At 42.8% G+C, this 15,678-nt stretch overlaps 1 protein-coding gene across 3 annotated transcripts in view; it reads left to right on the top strand.

The window, feature by feature from the left end:
- Positions 1-15,678, top strand: part of VAV3 (vav guanine nucleotide exchange factor 3) — a 210,471-nt gene that overhangs the window by 35,003 nt on the left and 159,790 nt on the right. Inside the window, exon 1 of one of the 3 annotated variants that reach the window (XM_054833519.1) lies at positions 1,161-1,432. The exons of 1 other annotated variant lie outside the window; for it this stretch is intronic. In XM_054833519.1, coding sequence (XP_054689494.1) covers positions 1,229-1,432 — 204 coding nt within the window. In that variant the 5' untranslated portion in view covers positions 1,161-1,228. Of the gene's footprint in view, positions 1-1,160; positions 1,433-15,678 lie in introns of those variants that run through there. One more of the 3 variants, XM_054833520.1, reaches the window with a different exon arrangement.

Consider the following 15,678-nt stretch of genomic DNA (forward strand, 5'->3'; position numbering starts at 1 on the left):
GAACTAGATGATCTTTGAGGTCCCTTCCAACCCAAACCATTCTATGATTCTACGTTCTGCAGCCCTGCACTCATGATCCAAAGTTAATACCGCTGTCTGCTCAGGAAAATGCCTGGAATAGCAGACATATCACCTGTTTAAAAAAAGAAGTGAAGCAGCATTTTAAGCTTACTGAAACATGCAAATCACTTGCATGTTTTTAAAATAAAATAAATTTCCTGAACATGTGTATTAAATCTTCCAGAAATTAGTAAAAGCATTTGTGGGATTATTCTGAGCTCAGAAAGTAGTGTCAGGCTTTTAACAGAGGAGATGTGAAAACCAGGGATAGATGTGGGCCATCTTGAACAGTCATGTTGTTTTTTTTGCTCTTAGAAAGCTTTCTCACCCTGGGCTGTGGGTTTTTCCCCCATAAATTACCCATTAATAGTACTTTAAAAGTGGGGGTTTTTTTAAATGAACACTTTAATAGAGGAGAAAAACAGTTTTTGTATCCTTTTAAGTGATTTTCTTTTTTTTGAGAAAGTAAATTTCCAGCACTGCTTCAGAAATCTAACAGGGATAATAGCTTTGGAGATGGAAGCGCGGAGGATATTGTGAACTGTTTGTACTGTCTAGTTTTGGAGTCGGTCACCTTTAGTAACTTAAAATCACTTGTATAATTTTTTTATTTGAAGTTGCCTCAATGCACGTTGGAAGCTGTTGAGTTTTTTTCAACATTATTTAAAGCGCAAATAAAATTCAAGTTAGCGCAAAATACTTCAGGGGAGAATAGAGGCCAAAACAATGCTATGGCATGGTACGTTCTCTATCATTTCTAGAAATAGCTGTGAGAGCATCTTTCACAACGCCTGACAGCATCCTGCTTTGACCTCATCTGAACATTTAGCTCTTTTCTTATTGAACGGATCGAAGGCTGAAAACACACCAGAATGTAGCATTATGCCATTTTATATGCCCGCCTATTACAGCTGCGCCTCGTACACCACAGGTGCTGTGTTTATGACCTCTCAGGTGCGCTGCGAGTGAAAACCGAGAAAAGCACCTTCACGGATCGGCCCTCCAGGCTGCACCCCCCCGGCTCGCCCCTCGGGGAGGTGGCAGGGGGCCGGGCCGACCCGCCTCCCGGGGCGGGCCCGGTGGCGAGCCGGGCCGAGACGGCCGCGGCGGCAGCGGCGGGGCGCAGCAGGGACGGCCGCGTCCGCAGCGTCGCGGTGCGGTGGCAGGGATGGAGCCGTGGAAGCAGTGCGGGCAGTGGCTGATCAGCTGCAAGGTGCTGCCGCCCAACCACCGGGTGACCTGGGACACGGCCCAGGTCTTCGACCTGGCGCAGACGCTGCGCGACGGCGTGCTGCTCTGCCAGCTCCTCAACAACCTGCGCAGCCACTCCATCAACCTCAAGGAGATCAACCTGCGCCCGCAGATGTCCCAGGTACCAAGCGGGGCCGCCGCGCGCCCCTCCGCCCGCGCGCGTGTTCGCGCCGCTCCGCGCGCTGCGCGTGAGGTCTCCGCGTGCTTTGTCTGCGGCCCCGCGGGCGCTGCCTGTTTCCAAGCCCGGAGCCTCCGGCCCGGCGCGGGTCCCCGCTGCCGCTGCGGAGGGCGGGCCCCGCTCCTGCGGGCGGTGAGCCTGAGCTGGAGCCGCGCGGGTCCGACCCGGGGCCAGCCGCCGCCGGGCTCCTTCCCTGCGCGGCGCGTCCCGGGCGGCGGGAGGGGGAGAGAGCGCGACCGGAGAAGCTCCGGGCTGGCGGCTCCCAAAATCTGCGGGAGGGCTCGTTGCCTGGAGCGGGAGGTGGTTTGGGCGGGAGCCGCGGAGCCCCCCGCCGGGAGCCGCGCGGGCCCGTCCCATCGGGGCGGCTGTGCTGAGGAGAAGTTCCTTGCAGTAGTCCCGGAGCTAGCAATTTAACACTTCTACGTACGTTAATATTGCGCATGAGGAGTTTACCGTACAGGTTGACCTCCTGTAACGTTTCTGGACGTACCTAGGTACGTGAGGGGAGCGGGAGCTTGGGAAGCCAGGACGGAGGGAAGGAGCCGGGACGGTGCTTGTTGGAACTGTAGGGCGGGATGGCGGAGCCTGCCGTGCCGGCGGGGGTAGGGGCTGGAGGGGAGCGGGCGAGAGAGGCGGTGGCAGCGCTTGTCAGCTGGCCTTCCCGTCTTTTTGTGACCTGTGAAGTTGAATGTTAAAGGGTGATTAGCAATGAGAAATCGTGTTCTGGGTAGCCGGTTGGCTGTGTTTTACTATCTTTTTTTCTTCGGATCCTTTTATATTTAGCTTTTAAAATTGATAGTTTGGTTAAATTATAATGAAATGTAATTCCAAATTCATCCCCTTTTTAAATGCATTATTTAGTTGGGACCGATGTTTTGTTACTGCCCCTCGTAAAGCTGGTTTCAGATACCGAGATAATAATTTAATGAGGAGAGGCTCTATATATACACGACTTCCTGTCACAGTGTCGCGTACACCTATGCCTCTGTGGAGGGGGTGGCAGCCGAGCAGATGTTGTCTGAAAGGAAACTACTTCTGAACATTTCGTATGTTTTAAAACATTGAGAAACCGGTACAGTGTAACATTTCAGTGTTATGATTCTGTTTTAGGTTTAAGGGAATAAAAATTACTGCTTGTGTTTAGGACACTGGCAAAAAGCAGTGGTAGTGAATTACACTTTGGGAGAAGCGTTCTTTTTCCATCTTTAAAAAAGAAAGAAAATAACTGGCTTTCTGAGTAATTTCCTTTTTTACCAGCTACGTTTTCTGTAAGCCTATAGTGCAAAAGGGGAAGTATATGGTTCAGCTAGTCAGAATAAAAACTCCCGGAGCCTTGTACTAGATGTGAATGGTATAAAGGCTATCCCCGTGTACTTGAGAGCTCAAGTGCCTGCTTGAATTGCGTATGCGGAGGCAGTATTTTATCTGGGAGATGGAGAGAAGCAGAGAGTGGGCTTCTCCAAATGGAAGAAATCCAGATAAGTTCTCTGCCTGCACCATTCAAACTCTATAAGAGTTTCAGGACTTGCTAAACTGTACCTGAGCCCTGGGTTGTATTTTTACTATAGTTTGATTGCTTCCAAACTGACCCTTTTTCAGTTTAGCTTGCAGAACTATAAATACTTTGCATATGAACTGTTGGAAATGGTTTCTTGCCCTGCTTATAACAGATGAAAAGTATGGAAACAGATTCGCTTTTTTTTTTTTTAAGGAACTGGAGAGGTGTCCTCATGATACTACACAGTATTTTTGGATCGCTAACTCATTGAATCAACTTCAATTAGAGATTAATGTTGCTTGTCTGGACCAATATTACTTAATTTTATTTTTGATTAATTAAAACCACGGTGGTCGTCTTCTGTCTACTAAAAATAAGTATCAAAATTCTTTGTCTTCTTTCTCAGAGCAGGTTTGGGAATCAAGATTAATATTAATTTCTCTAAGTGCATTTGAACTATGGATTATGATTGTAGATCTTGGATTATTTATAATGCATATTTTGAACTTGAGCTTTATATATATATGTGTAATGTAGCTACTGGAATTGTTTCACAGCTGTGACAATTGCCTCCTTGTCTGCGTGTCTGCTGTATGTATGTCTGAGGAACCTGCACTCCATGGTGCTGCAGACCACTCTCTCCAGTGGCGCGTTTCTGCCCTATACTGATTCCACCCTTGAAACAGGTGGGAGCTGTTACTGGATCAAAACCTATATTGGATAACTCTACACAGCCTTAAATTTACTGGGAATGTTACCTTGCTTTCTGAGACAAAGATTTGGCCATCTTAGTGGGGTTCTGTGGGGTTTAATGAAAAGCCTCTTGGAGGAGATACTTTCTGCTGGAAAGGATCATTCAGTGAAATTTCAGAAATTGTTATTAAAAATGTAGTAGGTTGAAATTGTGCAAGTTGCTTGTAGTCTCGACCGCTGACTGCTCAGTTGGCCTGAATATGCTCCTGCGTACCGCTTAGCTGAACCGTTTGAACCTCATGTGGCCCTTCTCCGTCATTTTCTAGAATCGAGCTGCAACTCCTGTACTTCCTGATCTGATGTTGTTTTCTGCCGCAAAATCTTAGAATGGCTCGGGGGATTCTTACTGCACAGTTTTTGAGCAATAAGAACAGAGGGTAAGAAGGATGGATGAAGGCTTCACTAATGGGCCGTGTGGAAGGCAGACTGTGTGACTTTAGCCTTGTCTCTTACTGCTGTTGACGTTTGTCAGGCCTTTCTCTACAAACCAAGTTTTCATATCTTGGGGGCTAGTTATAAATGCAGCAGTGCCAAGGAACAGGCAAGTGAGAGATGGTGCCTCAGGCAGACCTGGAAGTAGATGTCAGGCCTCTGACATAAGAGACTCAAGTCTCTTCCATTTCATTACATATTTATTTTTTCAGAATGAATGTGGTAGATCAGACATCAGTGACGCTCATCAGCTTTGCTCAGTAGACCTTGGTAACCCCTTAAAAGCTGCATTAAAAGCATGGAGGGATTGTGACTGCTGCTGCTGCTGCTTCAGTTACTGCTTTTTGTTGGAGATGTCAAACAGAAGCGCTGTCGCTTTGCTCTGTGAGCACCCGACTGCTGCTGGCTCTTGGGGCAGGAGTAGAAACCGAGACTGGTGATGCTCAGCATTGCAACACAAACATGTGCTTGACCAAATGGTGGCGGGTATGTTCTCTTTTATGGGCTGGCTGGCGTGGGGGACCGCATGCCTTTGTCTCACCACCAGTCATGCACCTTGTGTCACAGCTGTTCTTGTGGGTGGACTGTTCTATGCATTTCAAATCCATTGATTCAGCCCCCCTACCTTTTTGGAGATAACAATGCCTGTGTAAGAGAAATGTCTCAGTGGTTTTAGATTGCAAAACGTTGGGTTTAGAAGCTATTTGAATGCTGGCTGTTTTCATCTGTGTTTCTGTATGTTTATGAAAATATTTATATTTGCGTAGTGGAAGTTGTCCTTTGAAGAACAGAAGCTGATTCAGTCAGTTATGCTTTCCAGAAAGTAAGCCTCAGATGTGAAAATATAAACCTCGCATATATGAAGGACAAGCGATGGTGTTGCTTTGCCAATGAATCTTCCACCTCTGGGTTGCCAGCTGAATGCTACCTAGCTCCTGTCTGAGAAGCTGGCATGCCTCAGTGCTAGGTTCCTTGTGAAAAACTGCACGTGGGCTTTGTATGCAATTGGAAACTCTGGGGTTCAGGGACAGTCACGTCTGGGTTTTTTTTTCACTGTGACCGAACAGGACAGGAGAGTGTTGGCTCTATTAAGAGCTCTCGTGTCAAGGCGCCCAAAACAGCTTTGCTGTTTGAACTCCCATGAGCTAGCAAGGTAAGTTGTTATTTTCAACCAGTGCGTGTGCCATCAAAAAAGGAAATTTGGAAGATAGATCAAATAATATCCTTTGGCCTTTAACTGTAGGGGAGTCTGCCTGATTCATACTTGAGAGTTGGTGTTGTGAAAGCGGTCTTACTGCAGGCACCATGTGAAGAAGTGCTAAACCTTGCAGCTGCTGGGAATGGAGCTGGAAGAGGGAGTGTGCTGTGTGAATTGCAGAGATGTGAGTGGCGGGCTAGTGCATTGCAGGGTGTTCCCCCGAAGTGTAGCTTTGGTGCCTGGTGGCAGTGTAATGGACGATGGAGTGCTGCAGCTCAGCATCTGTGTCTTCTGTGGGAGCTGTTCACTGTAGCAATTCACTTTCCTCAGATGCAGCGGCTTGGCTAACGTAGGCTGGTGAAAATAATAAAACCAGAAGTGATCCATAACAGAGAGTACTAATCCTAACGTTTAATCATAATCATACAAGAACTTAAATAATTTATCACCAGGGATATAAAACCTAAACCAACAGATTACGATGGATTTGCAGAAGATGTCATCTGTTTAATGCTTATCTTTTATCTTTAATAATTTGCAAACTAGTTTTGAAATGGCTTTTGCAAGGCATTTAGTTAACTTATGAGAGATTGCTAAACAGGAAAACTTAATGCAATACTGGCATGGGAGTTTACTAAAGGGGATGTTGACATACATTAAACATGAAAAAATAGCTATTTCCTATTATTCTAATAAAAACAAACAAAATATCCCTTACTTTGTATTAAAAGTTCAAATATTTTCTAATTTTAGGGAGTTACTTTTTTTGGTGTGACTGTGTAGTCCAAAGGAAATTCATCATCTTTGTCGTCCACGTTATATTTTGATGTGGCAACTGAACTTTTGAGCAGGAGTTTATTTTTCTTGGTTACAGTGGTATCAGGTAGCCTCAGGATGTGGGTGTGCCGAGAGACATACCTCTCCTGTTTCCTCTGATCCTGCCCTTGCCTTGGAGCTTCCCCATCCCCCCAAATGATAACCATGATCTCCTGCCCCTAACTTGCAAGCCTGCAAACTTCCTGCAGGTGGGCATGCTCCCCCGTGCTTTCCCCTGTGTGTCCCTTGCTGCAGCTGTGCCACTTGGCCTGGGAGAGAATGCCAAATGTCAGGGTGTCAAACTTTATGTGGCTCTGCAAAGGGGGAAAAGGGAATCGTCTCCTGACTCTGCATGTTACCTAAAAGAGAAAGAGTGCGGTGTGAGTGGTTGTGCTGACCTTTGTGTGTAAGGATGTGATAAAATGTGAGAAAACAGAAGGGGTTTGGAGTGGTGTTTGTGGCCCTTCCCAGGAGTCATGGGATGTATTTTCCTTGGGCAGAGAGATCTTTGAGAGAACTGATGTGCAAAATAACTCTTATTCTCTGTTTGCTTGTTATGTTAGATATTAGGTTATTGAGTTAAGGAAGTACAACAAAGATACATTTAGATTAATACAGTTTTTCTGAAACTGTAGAAAGAATGGATGTGCTAAAAAACCCAAAACAAGCAAACCCATCTTTTTGACTTATTTAAAACTGACTGTATATTTTATGTAATTATTTAAAAAAATTTTTTTTAACTTCCCAGATTTTTTTCAATGGTACTTCAGCCCACTAAACTTCTTTACCACATTTATTTCCATGATTCATCTAAATGAAGACAGTATTGGCCATAAGATATATCCATAAGATGTATTATCCATAGAAGATATTTATCTGTATGTGTGTTATGTACACATATGCATATCTTATACATGTTGGACTTGGTAAAATATTTTGAAGAAATATTTGTTAACGGCAAAGCATTAATATGACCTCTATGCTTTGTGCTAAGAAAAGCAACGGACGAAAAAGTAGTGACCCAGTTTTTCTAGGTAATTCTTCTTACCTTAAGAAGATGGAGAAAATAGTATTTGAAAACTGATGTAATGATTTTTTTTTTAACTGATTCACATTTATTCTTTTTGGTTGGAGAGGAAGGGAGAACTGCAGTTGTACTGTATCGTAAAGCTTATTTTACATGCTGTATTTATCATACAGTTATTAAATGCAGCATATGCATCTTGCCAAGAATTGTCTCAAATGTCCCCTCCCACACAAAACTTGTGTGCTGGAAGCTAATGCATTCACAGAAAAAAAATCATACTGGTTTCTCACTGAGTCTATAGTGTGTGCCAGCAGTGGATAATTTAAATTAAGGTATGTGTATGGTGTGCTGCTGTGTCGTGTGGGAGAAGCCAAGTTATTTTTCTGAGCCTTGTCTGACAAAGGTGGGAGACCTGTGAAGGTGGCAAGTTGAAGGACTGCTTATGAAAAGAAACTAATAAATCAAAAGGGCTCAAGGGGGGAGAGAAGGATATTTAAGGAGAGTATATAAGATGTAGGACGGAACAATCAAAAGAAACTAACCTGAACTGGAGAGAATGGTCAGGACAAGTTGGGAAGCTGGATTGAAGGGACTGTCACCAAGTAAGATGCTTAAAGATTTTTGAGAGAGGACAGGAAAAATCATTTAATATTTATCCCAAGATAAGTACAGAAAACCAGTCTTGGATATGCTGTGCTATTCTTTAATGATAATGGCGTTATCATTTAATGGTGGCGTGCCGGTCTCCGTTACTCTGTACTGCCTTAGCGCTGTGAGGTCCAGGAGGTTATTTACTAGGCTGCGGCACTGCACATCGGGATGGGTTAGTACCACACGTTGGTACAATTTGTGTGCCGATGAGATGGGAGATCTTGGATTTCTCCCCTGCATCCCTTTTCCTGTCTCCTTTGAAGGTCAAAAGAGTTGATTACATCATAGGTGTAAAGAGGAAAATATAGAGAGTAAGGGGGGGAAGGGCTGCAAGGTGGCTGCTAGTGGGCAAGGGGCGGTGGTGGGGGAGGACCCCGCAGGGAGTGTGGTGGTGTGTCCACTGTGACCATGCCAGCGGGGACCTGGCAGCTCCTGGCCTTGGCATAGCTGAGCCTGGGATTGACTGGTGTGGGTGTTGCGGGGGCAGGTTAACTGGGAGCAGGAGCTAGCAGACTGGTGAGAGGCATGGGCAGGGAGGACTTTGAGAACAGTTTGATATTGGTAAAATAGAGGCAGGTAGGGAAAGAGACTGTTTTTTGCTGACGTGATGTTGGCTCCCTGACCAGCAGCTGACCCAGATGGGAATAGGACAAGTGCCTGCAGCTGCAAAGGAAACCTGCTGGAGCGTGGTCCCCTCCGTACGTACGTGTGCCAGGGCAGAGGGGAGCTGGTGTCCAGACCGGAGTGCGTCACTGCGTGTCACAGCCAGGGAAAGCCTGGCTCGTGCCCTGTGTTGTGTGGGTGTATCTGAGTACAGAGGAAGATGTATTGTTTTATTAGGTCACTGACAGTTTTATCTTCTTAAATTTTACTTGATATAGAGGTGTCAGTTTGTGAACTTGTTCCCCCAATACTAAAACTGTATCTGTAGTTCTTTAAAAAACAAACAAAAAGCCCCATCAAAACCCTTTGATTTTTATTCTCCTCTCTATTGCTCCAAAACAGCTTTGCAGTACTTCTATATTATTCCATAGTACTCCATAGTAATGTTTTGTACTACCTTACACAGTGTTATTTCAGTATTTAAAAAATTCTGTTTCACAGAGAAGTACGAATTGATGTGTACTTTGTCAAATTGGCTATTAATTTTTTCCCTGCACTTTCCAGTTTACTCAGCATCATCTGGAGCTACCTTTTCTTTCCTCTTATTTTGCTTTGACAAGCCAAGCTTAAGACTTAAGGCGTTGTGAAATACCAGCTTTTGCTAAGACTTGTGCTATATAAAATGCAATCTGAACTGACATCTTTATAGCAAGGTTTTGAATGCTTATATTTAGGAGAGAGATGGTCCCTCAAAGCTCAGTGACTGCTATTGGCTCCAGTTCAATACCTTGTCAAGTGCGAACACATCTTTTAGAAAAATATCAATGACCTTTTTTTCATCTTGTATTAAATGATAATAGCGAATGTCTTGGTAACATGAAACACTGAAGGATTATTAATAGGATATTTGATTCTTTGTATATTCAGAACATGAAACCTGAGTTACACATTGCATAATATAGTTACAAATTGCGTATATAGTAATATAGTGGTATCTAGCAATTTGTATAAAAGCCACTCGCGTACTATTTAAAACTCTCTTGCAGACCTACAGGTATGAACTAATGTAATTGGAAAAAATAAGTTCAGCTGTCTTGTATTACAATCCAAAATATTTTGGACCTGTAAATTGCCTTTACTTTCAATCAGAATTTTATTTTATAATTGGTTAGTAGGGATTCAGTTAATCTGTCATTACGTATTTTTCACTGGTTTTATCCTTCTAAACATCACTTGACAGTTATTTTGAATGGGACAGGCTCCCCAGGGAAGTGGTCACAGCACCGACCTTGACTGAGTTCAAGAAGTGTCTGGAGAATGCTCTCAGTCATACGCTCTGATTTGGCTGGTCCTGTGTGGAGCCAGGAGTTGGACTCGATGATCCTTATGGGTCCCTTCCAACTCAGGATATCCTATGATCCTATACAGAGAATATGGATGGTATGATTGCCTTGCAGAAGCAAACAAAACATGTATTTGATGTTGTTGCTATAATCAAATGTTTTCTGAAAAAAAACCCAAAACATAAAGTATTTTTAAAGCATATTTTTAACTGATAAAGCTTAGCAGGACTAGATGATTTGTATTTCCAAAATCCTTAGATATGCCCTTTAATCCTTGATACCATCAAATTTACCTATTTGTTTGAGTTACATAAGGGTATGTACTGTATAATCTGTACTTAGGGTACCATTGCTTGCTCCTATGTTCACATCATTTCTACATGGAAAGGAGCCTTTTAGTCAACTAAAGCAGAATGATTAGAGATTGGCCCTTGAAAAGCAGCTTCGCTTCACTGTTGTGAAGGAAAGATGATGTTAAAAAAGAAAGCATTATTTTTGTCTGCCTACACTCTAAATTAATTGTACAATAATGACAACATCATCATAGCCTGGGTAATTCTTTGTGTTTTGCTTCCATGTGGGCAGTCAAGATTTAAATTATATTCTCCAGTGATTGACTTCAAATTCCCACCAACTAGTACCCCACGTAGCAGTGATGCCTTATATCAGCTGATAAAAGGCCATGAGGGCTATGTTATTTTTTCCCTCTGAATTCATCAGGATCTATGAGTAAATACGTCTGATTCCAGTGCAGAGATGGATGGAGGTAGATGGAGGACCACACTTTACCTCCATCCAGAGACAGGTACATTAGTGCAGTGATGGTGATGATACAGTCTTACCACGTGAACTGTAAACTCAGGGTAAACACTCATTAATCCTACTTATCTCTGTAGGATTTAGATCAAGCTTTGAATTTCTTTTTCCTGAAGAATAAGTAGAAAATAGGAAACACCAGAGAGAATGTTCAAACTTGCTATTGCCTGTAGCTCCTTTTACTCTGGAAATAGAAAGACCAAGAATCTCTGAAGTGCCCTTGCAAGCTGCTGCCTTTGGGCTCATGGTCAGTTGATATTTGGTTGGTTGAAAAGGGATTTCTGCCAAGCTTTGAAAACCTAATTTGTATTTGGGCAGATATTTTGAAAACCTCTTCGTGCTACTTTGCAGCTCAAGTTTTGCATTTCAGAGCAGTATCAGTTTTGCTAAATTGCACCAAGTAGCGTGAGGAGACATTTAAGTTTCACTTTCTCTTAATAGTTTACCCTCCATGTGTGTGCACAGAGTGATGCAGGATTTCAGGTTGTATCACATACTTATCTGAACTGGCAATTGCTTATTTTTAAATATTGTTGAAAATACCTGCTAAGCTTTGATTTCCCACCTTCCTTTTCTCTTTGTGGGTCTTGCTTAGGTTTTGGGATGCTTGATATGAATTAATGGTTTTTGGGCCTTAGCCAGAGGGCTTGTTTGGGATGCGAGTGTGTCCTCTTAGGGCTGATTTGTTCTAGGGAATTCCGAGAGCATTTTTAAAAGTGAAGAATGTGTTAAAACCTGAAGTGGTCTTTAACAGGTGTGTAAATGTACTGAGGTTTTATGGGACCCTTAAATAAGGTTCACCCTAGCCATTTTTTTTTTGAGTTCTGTCTGTCTCTGTTACGTCCTGATCCTCTTTTTACCCATCACAAAGAGGGCAGTGTGAATTTACCCACTCCTGTGCCTTGATGTGAATCACTACAAGTAGTCATGAGAAGGTTATTCAGGGTCTGTGTTCATTCAGTTTGCAGTTGTGGCTGGCAGCACTGAATATGGTGATGCATCTTCTCTGTGGATTGTGCTGAGGCCGCTGATTACACGGTGAAGTATGCTGAACAAATGGCAGTCTTTGTAAAAGCTGAGGTTTAACTCCACTTTCCTTGTTCTTGGTGATGCCTTTAAGTGATATTGTTGGTTAGAAGGGCTGTGCCTTAGAAAATACTTGTCTCTGTGCTGTTGCAGGTTTCATGAATCATTAAGGAGGTTACTCCAGTAATCCTGCTGGAATGCCTCTATAGTTGTATCAGAGTTCTATAGATTTCCCTTCCTGTGGAAGACCCTGGTAAATTGATTAGCTGAGATGAAAGCATTTTCTGACTGGGACCTGTGCGATTTGCATGCGAATGCAGACATGGTGATGTGAGAGGCTGCAGATGTAGGAATGGCTGAGCCATGCTGGGAACAGCGGGGCTGCTCTTCTGGAGAAGCTCCTGAGCAGCAGACTGGAGCATATTTCGAATTTGTGTGTCTTCCCAGGTCTAATAGCTCAGGCTCATGGACTCCTGGGGAATCTGCTTAATTTAAACTATCTACATCCTCTTTTCTGAGAACTTAGGTTTTTGTAGCTTGTAAGCCCCATAGCACATAAAGTTATTTCAAGAGCACAAGACTCTAGCAATAATAAATGTAATGTGAATTATTCTCTACTGTTACAAATACCTATTATGAAATTAAAAAAAAATCTTGCAGTTGTGTGTGGGATTCCCAGTTACAATGACATAGTATTCCTTGAGGGTTTTTTTTAAGAACTTTAAGTTGTTTGCCATGGCCAATGGGAGAAACATAAGAAAACTGCTAATTAAAAAACTCCTGAAACGAGAGGGAGTGTGTTTTGTAATGTCTCGCTAGGAATAGGGCTAAGTAGATCTCTTTTCTATCAGTAGTATAATGGTGGCTGTGAATTCATGTGGCCTCTGATTAGCAGTGAACAAAGGACAAGATGTTCCCCTTTGGGGCAGAACTGGTGTTTTGGTAGGGTTTCTCTGTGTAGGTCTCCTGATGGTAGTTGTCATATTAATTAAGAACTTGGTCTTTCTGGCTCAGAACTCCGTTACCATTTCCATGCCATGGGAGGGCTGCCTGGGGGAATGGCTCTCTTAAGTCTTAAAAATGGTTTTCAAAATCTGTGGCTTGACATGCAGGACCACAAATATATTTTGCAAAACCGTTTATGTTTGGAAATATGACTCTGGAGTGATGTATCCTTTTCATTCCAGTGAGGAACAGTGATTTCATCTAATGTTGTTTGTGAAATTTGTGGCAGAGCAGTTCTGTAGGAAAATTAGTCCTCAACGTTTTGCAGAAATGCCATTTTTTGGATATGTTCTTTAAATTATTTGGAAAAGAAATGCCGTAGTATTTAGCTTTTTCCTGTTTTGTGTTAAGTATCATTAGAGTTTGACCTCAAAATTCAGTGTTTTGATAAAGTCATGTTGAAGTTTAATGAACTTAAGATGCCTTTCATCTTGATGAGAAAGAGCAGCAGATTTTGAAGTGTTAGGATTTCTGTAGGATATTTCATTTTCCTGTCAGCTCTGCTGGTGACAACCTCTTTTTAATTTTCCTTGTTTCTCACATTTTTCTACCTTGACTCAGGTGGCTTGATCTTATCCATTGTGCCCAGAAACCCAGGCTGCTGTGTGAGTAGTAAGAGGTATTGCTCTGACAGGTCTAGGCTTTTTTTTTTTTTAAATTTCTTTTCTTTCTTTCCTTCCTTCTTGTCTCTACTTCTCCCTTATTTGACTCATCTCAGTTCTACAGCTTGTTCTGTGCTTCTACTCTACTCCTCTCGGTCTGGACTATATTACTTTCACCTTCTCCATTTGCCTTCCCCCTCCCCCTGGTATTTTCTTCTCCCTCCAGTGCATCTGTTTCCTCTTTCACTTCTTTCCTGATGCTCTTTCTTCCTTTCAGCTGTTTTCCCTGTGCTGTTGTCCTCACTGTTCCTGCTGGCCTTATCCCTCCACAGATCCTCTGAAATGTTTCCTACATGGATGAGAGCGCGTCTCCTCCGGAAGCTGCTTCCCGTGTAGGTGAGAGTGCTGGGCAGGAGGGCTCAAGTGGAAGATTCTTAGGACCAGAAAACACAGGGCTTTCAAGGGACCAGACAGTGCTTGAACAGCAATTGAATGTTGGGCTGTTTTAGGCTGCTTTTCAGTGACTACTTTTTATAAATAGTGATTGTTTGGCTTTTACCCATTACGTAAAACAAAACAAAACAAAAAAAATCTGCCCCTTTCCTGTTGCCGTCAGAGGGTTCCAACATATGTGAGCGTGTTGCCAAAATTGTTTTGCTGCTTGCTGCAGGTGGTGGGGCAGACCACTCTAGGGGGAGTGATGAGGATGAAAGCTAGTGCTGGGAACCTGCAGGGTGAATTGGGCATTGATGCTGGAAACTTGTTCTCTTCAAAGGCAGCATCACTTGATTCCTGCCCTTCCCACCAGTCTCTGGAGGTTTGTGCCAACGCGGCAGTGCTTGAGCAGTCTGTTTCTGGGGTTGTGTCCTGAGGGAGCAGGTGGAGATGGGGATGGTAGTTATTTTTAACCACTTTTCAGATTATCTGTGTTACTCACGAGGCAGAAATAGCCAGCCCTGCTAGCCAGCACACTCATCCTGTGGCTCCCTCGTGTAGGGCATCAGTCTCCATGGTTTCTTTCTCTCTTTTTGCAGTGAGCTCTACTCACTCTTCAGGGGCTGATAGACATGATAATTTTATTTCTGCTTCACAGGCTCAAGGTGAGAGGGCTATTTATACTCAAGGTGAAACAACCACTACAACTACGTAGCTGTATTTTGAGATAAAAGCATTTGCAACGTGGTGGTGTCCCTGGGAGATTACCTTGATAGCTAATGGCAACTATAAATCAGGTTAGATGGAAATTTAAGAATAACTGTATCAGAGATTACTTAGAAACCCTTTTATTCAGGCTACAATTTGTTTCTTCAGGTTTCTTGAGTTGTGCTTGCTTCCTTTGTGCGGACTGATACGGCCTTTATAGGCCTGGTATAATTTATAGGTGACGCAGGCAGAGGAGGCATTGCCCAGCTGGTTGTTGAAAGCTCAGTAGGGTCAAGGCATAAAAGGTCAGTAACTGTCCTGTAAACAAGCACCTCTTGTCTTGATTTGTTTACAGCACTTCTCCCCTTGTTGAGGGTGAAGCAGTTCAATACTACCATTTGAGTTGTTTTTTTTTTTTTTTTTTTAAAGGTTCTCATGGGACTAAATTAAAATTTTGTCATGCAGTTCCTGGTTTAGTGGAGAACATGTATTGAAGAATAATTATGGTGACACTTATCCTACTGCGCTGGCTGATTTTGCGGTTTCATATCATTTGAAGTAGTAGAACAGCTTTAAACTGTTTGTTTCATGATGAGATACTGATGAGAACTTAATCCAGGTCAGTGTTGTGTGGTTTGTTTTTTTTTTTTTTAACTTCAGTATTGGATCCTTCATAACTTCACAATCATTTTCCTCACGTGCCCCTTCAGAACTGAAATATGCTGCTGGGAAGGAGGTGGCTTTTGCTTAGTTTTCTAGATGCATTGATGTTTTCCATCATTAAAGTTTTCCATTATAAAGTCTGGCCCACTCTTTTATGCTTCCTTCAACTTCATTAACTTTTTGTAGTTGTGAGAGTGATTTTTATCTAGGGAAATTCCTTTAAAAATTTGTTTTACTCTTTTTAATTTAGTCATGGGTTTTTTTTTTTCCAACCATTATCATGTCTCTGTATTCACTTATCGATGTGCTTAGTCTTGTAAGTGTCAGGACAGGAGTGACTGTGCTGTTTTCCTTCTCTTATGGGGATGCTGCCCATCCTGTATCACCTGCACCTTTGGCCTGTTTCACTGAATTCCTGATGTTTGCTTCTGTGGAGTTTTCTCATTTTCAGGAGGATTCCCTTTTCCTGTAAACAAACATGTTAGATGTGGGCTATGACATTGTGAAGGCATTTTTGCATTTTGGGAAGTAATGTTGTACCCCAGTCTGTGCCTGAGATGATTTTTTTTTTTAAATATTATTGATTGAAAGTTTGTTAATGTTCCAAGGGGGA

This window comes from Grus americana, chromosome 8 (assembly GCF_028858705.1).
Source record: "Grus americana isolate bGruAme1 chromosome 8, bGruAme1.mat, whole genome shotgun sequence".
NCBI lineage: Eukaryota > Metazoa > Chordata > Aves > Gruiformes > Gruidae > Grus > Grus americana.